The sequence below is a fragment of the Arachis ipaensis genome, chromosome B10 (assembly GCF_059453495.1).
Source record: "Arachis ipaensis isolate K30076 ecotype BB chromosome B10, ASM5945349v1, whole genome shotgun sequence".
NCBI lineage: Eukaryota > Viridiplantae > Streptophyta > Magnoliopsida > Fabales > Fabaceae > Arachis > Arachis ipaensis.
In genome coordinates this window covers 14,790,757-14,801,714 of record NC_142435.1, presented here as the reverse complement: position 1 = coordinate 14,801,714, position 10,958 = coordinate 14,790,757, and the positions used below count along the sequence as shown (strand labels likewise).

Here is a 10,958-nt window from a genome sequence, read left to right as displayed (position 1 = left end):
AAACTTTAAATCATAAATTCTAAACCTTAAATTTAATAAACTCAAAATTCTAAACCTTAAATACTAAACATTAAATACTAAATCCTAAGTCATGTACTATAAATGCTAAATCTTAAAATCCTAAATAGAAACAACTTACTATAAAGTGTGATACAATTTATTCTCTAAAATAAATCTAAATAACTTGTGAGAGTAGATGTGCCATTTTTAATAGGTGTTTGCTACGGTACGATGATAAATTCATATGTACCGATACGTTTAAAATATGGACAAATAACAATAAAACAAGTGGAATTTATTTTTTACGTCATCATTTAATTTTTCTTTTTTAAATATATAATATATCACCACTTTTACTAAAATACTCTTTTAATTAAATAAAAATAAAAAATAAATTTTATTTAATTTTAATAAAAAGACTTAAACATCATTCCTTTATTTGATTAAATAAAAATATCCTTTTAAATTAATTAAATTTTAAAATTTAATTAATCTTAATTTTATAATTTTAAATAATTGAAACAACAAAATAAAAACATATTAAAAAAATAAAAAATTAAAATTATTCTTTATGTAGGTTAGAAACCTTCATCGTTCACGCCTCTAAAAGTTTCGATCTTCTTCATCTTTTTCTCTCCTCTTCCTATCCTCTCTCTCTGCTCCTGGATCTCTCTTATCTGTCTCTGCGTCACGCCATTGTTTTGCTGGGATGCCCTAGTCAATTACCCAACCCAGCAACCTTAGCTCCACACACCGGCTAAACGCGAACCAATCCCTCCCATCACCCTCGAGCTCCTTCTTCCTCTCTCCGTCATCGATCTCACTCTCTCACCTCCGTCCATCTTCCGCCGCCGTCGCCGAAACGAGCTTCGAAGCCACCGTTGGTATCGCGCAGCTCTGTTCCACCATCGTGCAGCTACTGTTTCAGCTTTGAAAGCACCGTCGCGCAGCTCGGTTCCATTCACCGTCTCCTGCACTCCCACCGGCACCGAACAACAACAGCTCGACTTCCAAGATCCCCCTCCTTCTTCCGCCGTAGATTGCGTCGGCACCGGCCAAGACATCGAGTGCGTTGCACCCTTTGCCAATGAAGAACAGGGACAAAACGGCGCCGTATCGTTATCTTCGGAGAACAATAAGGAACAAGGTATCAGTCTGTAATCAAAATGAACTAGTAACAATTTCCCTAACTAACTAATAACTAACTGTAAGTCTGTAACTGTCAGTAACGGACCACACTACTAACTAATAACTGTCAACAACAAAAGAAATCTGTTTAACTAAAGTTATCTTGTGTGTGGATTGAAGAAGGTGAATCATTGAAGTGCCTTGCGGAAGGGCTTTGGGAATTGATAGTGCTGGTATCACCGTTCTTCTTCTGGGGAACTGCAATGGTGGCTATGAAGGAGGTGATTCCAAGGACAGGCCCGTTCTTTGTGTCAGCCTTCCGGCTAATACCTGCCGGGTTCCTCCTCATCGGGTTCGCTGCTTCAAGGGGAAGACAGTTCCCTTCGGGACTCAATGCCTGGCTCTCAATCTCTCTCTTTGCATTAGTTGATGCAGCTTGCTTTCAGGTCTGTTCATATCTTATGCTCTCAAAAGTTATGAAATTTTCCATGGCAGTATATTTGTTACTTCGTTAGTTTGTTTGTTTAGAATGAAGGGGAATTGAAAGCAATGCTAATTGATTGGAATGCTTTAAGAATTGGCATATTGCATGCTTTGATTCCAAACTCATTCAGTATTGAAATTCAACTCATGATCATCCTTTTGTCTCTGTTCTAAGTCTTCTTCTCACCTTTGTGCCTATCTATATAAATACTGAAAACCTCATTAACTCATTCCAACTTGCCCAAAGCATTTAAAGCAATACACATTTTCTTCTTCTCTTTTTTGTTTCCTTTCATCCCACCCAATTTTGTTTCCTCATTCTTGGGTTCATAGTTAACCATGAAGTTCATAGGGTCAGTGTTAGCGATGACTTTTGCTCTGGTTTTAGCCTCAACCTCAGCATCAGATCCTGATGCTCTTCAAGACCTCTGTGTTGCAGACACTGCATCTGGTATATCTTATATTTCACTATCTATCTCTTCTCCTTTGATGTTTCTATTCTCTTGTGATATGTGTGTCTGGAACAACAACAACATAATAATCATTATATTTGATCCTTTGGTTTTCTTTCAATTAACTCCAACTAACTCACTATTAGGCCTACCAACTACTTTAATATTGCTTCCTTTTTCATAATATGGTGCACCCACTTGCATATGACTACTAATTAAGGTTTCTTTGTTAACACAACATAAAAAGTTCATTTTTTTTAAGTAGATTAAACATATCCCAGATCTCAAAAATCATTGGCTGGTTGACATGGGTAGTGTGTGATTGAAAAAACAGGTGTTAAGGTGAATGGATTCACGTGTAAAGACGCTGCAAAAGTGAATGCATCTGATTTCTCATCAAACATATTAGCAAAACCAGGTGTGGCAGCAAACACAACCTTCGGTTCCATTGTAACAGGAGCCAACGTTGAAAAGATCCCAGGATTGAACACACTTGGTGTGTCTCTGTCACGCATTGACTATGCCCCAGGTGGACTCAACCCACCCCACACACACCCACGTGCCACTGAGATTGTGTTTGTTCTTGAAGGTCAACTTGATGTTGGGTTCATAACAACATCCAATGTTCTCATATCAAAGACCATCTACAAGGGTGAGATCTTTGTCTTCCCAAAAGGGTTGGTTCATTTCCAGAAGAACAATGCCAATGAACCTGCTGCAGTTATTTCAGCCTTCAACAGCCAATTGCCTGGAACACAGTCTATTCCTCTGACTTTGTTTGCTGCCACCCCACCGGTCCCGGATAACGTGTTGACCAAGGCATTCCAGGTTGGTACCAAGGAGATTGAGAAAATCAAGTCTAGGCTTGCTCCCAAGAAGTAATTGTTATAGTAGGAATGATATATACTTGATTGGTATATGTATGCTTTAATAATGTCTCTGTTGTTTTTGTGTATTTGTCTCTCTCATTCAATCTCTCTTTGTTGCCTCACAATTCATCATGTATGTTTGGAAAACTCATAAAAGCAAATAATGGGACATATTCATTTCTTTTATAATTGGAATTTGAAAGGTGCTATCAGCATGCTTTGTTCTTTTTGTTAATCACAATGTGTGTGTGTGTGTGGTGTATTATTCAGTGTTGACTTACTAGTTCTCAACAGTGCTACTCCTTGTTGCTTATCTATCAGTGCCTTATAATAACAAGAATATTAAAGTTATTGCCTCCTATGCCTCATCTTACTCTCTTTCCCTTTCTTCTATAACCTTCCAATTAATCTCATTGAATTTGAACCATGGTGGTATTAAAATAATGTATAATAATATTAATAATTACACTTCCTATCATATTGGTGTGGATAGATGGAAACAAATAACCCAACCCCATCTTCCGTGTCTTATCTCCCAATATTTAGCAGCACAAAGAAATGTAGCTAGTATGGTCAAAATAGTAGAAAAAACCTGCCTTGATTATTAGAAATTATCATCGTGGCACCATGTAACCCGCTAAGGTCATAGATACTACAATACAAATAACTATTTTTTATTTATTCACACTAATCAAAACTAGTTATACAGATTGATTAATTATCATATCCTAATATATAATATAGTTTTATAAAGTTGCTGCAAATAAAAAGCCATACAGCCAAAGCGGAAGGTGGAATTTCTTTGTCAGTGTCCTAAAGATTGATTCGTAATAGCTTTGTTCCTCCAATTATATTTAAAAGCAAGGGAGTTGGTAACTAAAGTATGGGCCAATGTTAATTATATGCTACTCAATAGAGGCATAAACTGGCCGTACACATATTCTTCCGGCTATATGAAATGGTGAATTCACAAAATAAACTAACTAATGGTTAGTGATGTTGGGCCACTAACCCAAATTCATCTGTGTATATTCCCCTGGGGCAAAACATCTTAATTTGAGTAGATTTTCGTCTAAGCTAAGCATGTGAAGACGGGATAAGTGGATAACAGCAATTTCAGAGACTTGTTTAATGTTTGATTACTAAAAATGCTTCTTAAATAATCTAAAATTGCAGGAAGAGTAAGTAATATAAATATATAATAGTTTATGTGAATAGCTGAATAACGTGAAGATTCATACATATATACACCGTACCGTACAAGGAGTTACAGAAGCGTTAAGACTTGAGACTATGTTACTCTTACTCTTAAGCTATGATGTACGGACACTGACACGGATATGGGACACGACACGACACGGGACACGCCGACACGCAAATTTTAAAATCTTACATGACACGGGGACACGTATACATATAAAATATACAGTATTTTTTAGATAAACCGTAATGATATATTAATATTTTATTGATATTAAAATATAAATTAATTTTTTAAATTATTTTTAATGTCTTATTTTAATTATATCAAGTATTTAAAATATTTTTTGTTTTAATAAATAACAATATATATTATATCTAAATTTATTTTAAAAATATATATTAAGAATAAGATCGGACACGCTGACACGTGATGGTATTTAGGTGTGTCCAAGTGTGTCCGGAGAAAATTTTTTTATTTTTTATTGAGACACGGTTTGGACACAGCAGACACGCGTGTCGGACGAGTGTCCGTGAGTGTCGTGTCCGAAATGTGTCCGACACGCAGACACGGCAACTCAGCAAAGTGTCCGTGCTTCATAGCTCTTAAGGTATGTTGTACAAGAAAAGTGATTTCTTGCACACTTGCTTTTCTGATGCACAAAAACTGATAGTATTTCTTTATTTCCTATAACTTTAAGCAATCAATTTTTGGGAAGCAGCCAGTTCAACTGTTAAGATGAAAGATGATTAGCCAGCTTCTCTCAGATACCGCACGTCTCCATTCATGAGCTTCAGCAACTTTCTGCTGATGAGCAGACTAATACCCTCCTCGGATTCTTGTCCGTCTCGTCCGAACATTTGGTTCAGCAATGTTTCCGGAACACCAACACCATCATGTGTTATGCTGCAAAGATAGCAAAAACAATCAGTGAACCACTTAAGTAGTAGTTAGATGATCACATGTGGGAATGTCACAAGTTTCTTGTTCCCATAAAGTTGAGGTACAACAAAGGAATATATAGTATGCATGGAACAATTACCTTATCTCCAAGTAAGCCAAATGAACTGATTTGCCTAATTGATCTTTCGTTAAAGAGGCTGCAACAACAACTTGACCTCTGGTTGGCGTAAAATTGATGCAAATCAATAAGTCAGCCAAGACTTGCTGCAGCCTACGACTATCACCATATCAGCTAGTTTGGAGTTTAATATATGTAAATCTGTGTTGAATGTAATATACACAATTGTAACAATTCAAGCATATGTCCTCCTTAATCATCACCTAGTCCTATTCTGAGTACTATGTATGCTAACTTGTAATAAGGTTCAATGGTGTTCTGCAAAATTTGCTAGAAATCCAAAAGCTTCAAAATTATGTTAGTATAAGTAATCATAGTTGCCATCTTTACACGAAGATTATAAGTGAAAATCGATAGATTGATTTGATATATTTGACTAAATTGTTACGAAAAATAGTCACCCAAAATTTAATCACACAAGAAAGTAGTGAATTGCAAGTTGTACACGCAAAAAGTACTAACATTATAGAACCAAGAGAGATTCAGAAGAATTGAGAGGCAACACATTTCCAAAACTCATTGGCAAGCCACTTCATTGTAGAATTAACTAACAAGTAACAAGAATTATTCAACAATTATAGTTTAAAAAAATTAATACCTAGAACTAAATGCCAGAACAGAGCAGAGCAGATCAGTAGCAAGAAAGGAACAGGGCACGACCGAAGGGCTGACGCGCTGGAACAGAACTGGCACCGTCGAGACAGTGGCTGCGCGACAGAGGCAGAAGGCGAGGCCGGCGACGGTGGCTGGACGTTGAGGAACGGCTACGAGAGATGGATGCTTCGGTGCTTCCTCCAAGCTGCGTTTGAGTTCTCTTCTGTCTTCTCTGCGTTCTTCAGTGTGTTCATTCAGAGAACAGAAAAAGCAATAATCAGAAAAGCATATAGTTCCCTTATGTTCGCGAGAGAACAGAAAAGCAATAATCAGAACTACGTTGGTCTAACATTTCAATTATCACATTATGCCAAGTTAGAACCAAAGTAGATGGCATTGGAAAACATGCTAATAAGAAAGAATAGAAGAACTTTATATATAATAGCAAATCGTGTTCTTTACTTGCAATAGGCTATCGAGTGGTCCTGGGTGAGTGGGTGGTCCTGGCCTGCTGGGTGCGATTTGCGAGTTGCGAGGGACTGAGGGTGGTGGTGGGTGCGACTTGCAAGCGTGGTGCCGACCTGCTGGGCGCTGGGCGCTGTCTGTGTGCTGCAGTGCTGGGCTGCTCTGTCCGCGAGGAGGTCCTGGGTGGGAGCAGTGGAAGGGCTGCGCTGGGAGGAAGGTGGCGGTGGCTGCGAGGTGGTGGGAGGAGGTCTCTCACCGGCGATGGGAGTTGCAGAGAGCGAGGCTGTGAGACCTAGGGAGTAGGGAGAGAGGGGCTAGGGTTCGTTTGGGAGTGGGGCTTGGGGGAATGGCCGAATGGGGGTTACTCGGTTAGGTTTAGGTTTCGTTCATTTTGGGGGAGGGGGGGTTTGTTTTTTTTTTTGTTTTTTACCTGACCGGTTCGGTTCGGTTCGATTGGGGTTTTTATTATCAGAACCGGTTTTTGATTTTCGGTTTTTTCGGTTCAGTTGATCGATTTAGTTCGGTCCGAGTCGGTTTTGTACACTCCTACTGGTTAGGGTTCCTCTAACCAACGGCACCGTTTTGAGCAAATTTTAGAAAATCGGTAGGGTCTCGGTTCGGTTCGACCGACCGATTCTCGACCGGTTCGACAGTCCAATAACGGTTTCTGAATCTTTCGGTTTTGATATATGACCGATTCGTTTTTGTACCGGTTCACGGTTCGACCGACCGGTTTGAACGGGTTTTCAGAATCTTGGTCTGAACTGCTTTTCCCCTCATTCACGAATTGACCGGTTTGACCAGTCAATTCGAACCGTTTTCAGAACTTTGCGTTTTCCCTTATTCCAAAAATCTGGCCAGGTGACGGTTCGGTTTGACCGACCAGTTCTTGGCCGGTTCAACGGTTCAATTGTGGTTTTGGAAATTGGGGGTTTTTAACATTTGTCCGAGTTATTTTTTGTAGCGGTTCATGGTTCAACCGGCCGGTCCGAACCGATTTTCAAAAGATAGATTATAACCATTCTCTCATGTTGTTTTTATTTAAAATGCTTAATATATTTTAGTATCAAATTTTCAATTAAGCTTACAACACAGAAGTGGTTCAAGGAATCAAAATGCTAGAGTAAAAATTAAGCTTCACGTAAATTCAACTAAAATCGAACGAAAGACAGAAACATTAATTTTCAACAAGAGTCCATAAAAAATATAGTGCATAATAATTTTTTAAGTAAAAGAGATCAAACTAACAAGTCTTAGTAGTTAATATAATCTTAACATGACTACATGACAACAATAAATATAAACAAAAGGCCTATTCAAACATCAGCAAAAAGCAAAATTGCCGAAATGGGAAATCTAAATTCAAACTTTTGACTATAGCATAACCGAATATTTATATAAAGACAAAATAAATTATACAATAAAGGCATATAATTATATAAATACTATTTTTTTTATTCCAATAAATTACTATTGTCTAACATCTAACTCAATTTAAAACAAATGAAATTCATATATTAGAATAAAAATCACATAAAAATATCTAAATATACAAGAAATTAGGTGTCTAAATATTAGGTTTTTTAAAAAGTAAATAGAAAAGGTAACAACCCACTTTAAAAAAATAAATATACTATATAATAAATCCTTAAAAAGAGAACCAATTATATGCTAACGTGATTCTTGCATTCATGGTCATGATCATGATCACATTTTCATTTTTGTTAATCTAATGTGGTTAATAAGGGCATGAGGTAAGATAGAACCTGTTCTTGCTGAGATTGGCCGGTGTATAATTGGTCCGCCGGTGAATACTTGTAAGCTCGTCACTCCCCGACGCTCAAGTCAGTAAGTGTTTAAGAGGTATAAGAATAATTCTATGAATATAGAATGTAAGACATGATATGCAACTTATAGAATTTATCATGTTGCTCCCATGAGATTAGATATAGAAGGTTCTTTTTATAGGCATAGAATTGATGAATGATATTCATGTTATGACGGTTTGGTCATTAAGATTGAAATGATGGTCATTAAGTCGGCAATGAAGGTGTCGGTTACAAGCAAAGAATAAATGATAATTAACGCCGAGTTATAACTCGTAATGCACAATAAAGACCAAGTTATAAGGTGACGGATCACAGCCCCCAAGCTTTGTCTGCCGATCATATAATCCAGGCTAAGCTTAGAAAATAAAATGAGTTATAACGCCCAAACCTAGGAGACCAATTTAGTATTTTACCCTTAAATATATTAGGATATTCGTTACTAATGGTATGTGTTTTAAGAATGGCATAAAGATTTAATTCTCATTGGAATAAATAGTGGCTCACGATCCATTATTAGCCAAGTCAGGAAATTAAAAACTCAACCAATGAATGTCACAATTAAAGCTGATAAATGGGTCATTTCAGTTTTACTTCCAAGGATAAATTTGTGTTTAAGTTCTTCACTACAAGACAAATACATAATGAAAACCGGATAGTACAAAGAAACATGGTATTCTATGCTAGTACAATGGAACATGTGATAATTTTCCTATACTATAATCGGTATAATGATAATGGCTGTCCAGTTTGAGTAACTAACTTAATTAAGTTCCTTTTGATAAAATAACTTAAACAATAAATGACTCTGTTAAAAGTAACTTATTTTACTCTGTTAAAAGTAACTTATAAATAAGTTATTTTGTGTTTGGATTTTTAACTCTAAAAGTGCTTATTTTATAGAAATGTGATGAAAAGTAGAAGTATTATAAGAGAAGTAATTTTTTTTAACTTCTCTATAAGCTCCTAAATAGCTTCTTAGAAAGTTGCAATTTGGTTTTGAAAATTGCACCCGACATTAATACTACTTCTTTTTATAAGTCAAAAGTAAAAAAAAAGTTAATTTTAAAGTTTTCCAAACGGAAAGTAATAGCAGGACAGCTTTCATTTTCAGTCTGATCTTTTCTTTTTTCCGTGTCCTTTACTCCAAGCACTGCTCGTACTATGTATACTAAAGAGTTTTGCAATTTTTCTCCCTTTTTTTTGGGTTGAGGTTTTGTATTATTGACTATTGTTTCGGTGTAAAGGTTGCACTTTTGTCGTTTCCATTCTTTGTTTCGTTTAAGTTTTCTTCCATGTTTTAATTTTGTTTCTACCACTTTTAAATTTTATATAAGTCATGGTAAAAAAAAAAAGTAAAAAAGAAAGAAAATCTGTTAATAGATAGGATCAAGCTCACATGTGTTAGCATATTTGAATATATAGTATCTTTTAGAGATAATCTATGCATGCAAAAGTTGGAAATAAAAAACTTTCTTACACCTCTTTTTCTGGTCTATATCAACAATGTTCTTTTGCAAAACACTACATATCACACCTAATTTTACAGCAAACAACCATGATTAACCTTACACACTAATTGTATATTTAGCTTCCTCAAGAGCTATCTACACACCATTAGTATTTATTTAGTATTTTCTAGTTGATTGATGCTTACATGCATCCATATCATTATTTATGAGTAATGTTATATCATCAATAAATATTATTATTTTTTGTCAGTATTTAACTAGTAATAATTTAGATTCATATTTATAAAGGTTTTGCAAATAAAAAAATATATAATTTATATTTATATTTATCAAAATTTATATATATGAATTAATAAAATTTGTATTCATATTTTTTTAAATTTGTACACATAAATAAAATTTATTTTTGAAAACAATTTAATATTTGTATTGGTAAAATAATAACCAAAAATACTAAAAATTGTTGTCCCAAATTTTTTGTATACTACAAAAAAAATTTAGAACATGACAATTTTGTAAAAATATATAAACATATAATAGTTTATTGGATAGAATGACTTATTATCACGATCCATCTATTTATTCAACAATAATAATTAATAATGCATATGTTAATTAAAATTCAAGATATCTTGAAGCTTCAAACTAACCTGGTGGAAGAATAAAATTTCTCCGTATTCTAGAGTAATAATACTAATTCAAAGTTATTTTGTAATACATAAAGAAATGAAGAAGATGAATGAAATCGGCTATATACTTGTGTGCTATACATACTACACACATATCATATATTTAATATGGTTAATTGACTAAGATGGAAGGAATAGGATAAAAAGAAAGAGAAAAAAAAAAGAGTAGAAAGTGTAAAATTAAATTAAATGTGTGTAAGCATCAACAATTGTTCATTGTTTGTAGATGTCTAATTAAATTTTATATATAGTATATTTATTTTTTTAAAGTGGGTTGTTACCTTTTCTATTTTAGTATTTTTTAAAAAACCTAATATTTAGACACCTAATTTCTTGTATATTTAGATATTTTTATGTAATTTTTATTCTAATATATGAATTTTTTTTTTAATTGAGTTAGATGTTAGATAATAGTAATTTATTGGAATAAAAAAATAGTATTTATATAATTATATGCCTTTATTGTATAATTTATTTTGTCTTTATATAAATATTCGGTTATGCTATAGTCAAAAGTTTGAATTTAGATTTTCCATTTCGACAATTTTGCTTTTTGCTGATATTTGAGTAGGCCTATGTGACTTATTATTAGAGAAGTAGAAAATGACATTTACTTGAATTCCAGCTATAGGTTTTCTTTTCTTAGCTAACATGCAAGGACGCTAACATGCAAGGACAGTGAGATTTCTGAAAGCCTC

At 34.6% G+C, this 10,958-nt stretch overlaps 2 protein-coding genes and 1 long non-coding RNA gene across 4 annotated transcripts; 2 read left to right on the top strand and 1 right to left on the bottom strand.

Moving 5' to 3' along the window:
* The first annotated feature begins 231 nt into the window (after positions 1-231).
* Positions 232-3,121, top strand: LOC107620190 (uncharacterized). Its single transcript, XM_088489202.1, has 4 exons — positions 232-246; positions 745-1,147; positions 1,309-1,574; positions 2,398-3,121. The coding sequence occupies exons 1-4, from the start codon at positions 232-234 to the stop codon at positions 2,407-2,409; spliced, it is 696 nt and encodes a 231-aa protein (XP_088345328.1). The 3' UTR covers positions 2,410-3,121.
* LOC148579218 (rhicadhesin receptor-like) lies at positions 2,410-2,945 on the top strand. The gene is made up of 2 exons (XM_088489201.1): positions 2,410-2,419; positions 2,473-2,945. The coding sequence occupies exons 1-2, from the start codon at positions 2,410-2,412 to the stop codon at positions 2,943-2,945; spliced, it is 483 nt and encodes a 160-aa protein (XP_088345327.1).
* Positions 3,122-4,128: 1,007 nt separating the features above from the next.
* Positions 4,129-6,661, bottom strand: LOC148579217 (uncharacterized). Of its 2 annotated transcripts, none has more exons than XR_015905658.1 (4): positions 6,271-6,661; positions 5,813-6,047; positions 5,176-5,307; positions 4,129-5,039 (listed from the first exon to the last, which is right to left on the bottom strand). It is a non-coding gene; the product is annotated as an uncharacterized LOC148579217 (long non-coding RNA). The 2 variants fall into 2 exon arrangements; XR_015905652.1 differs by having other exon boundaries at positions 5,176-5,313; positions 6,271-6,635.
* Between the last annotated feature and the right edge of the window lie 4,297 nt (positions 6,662-10,958).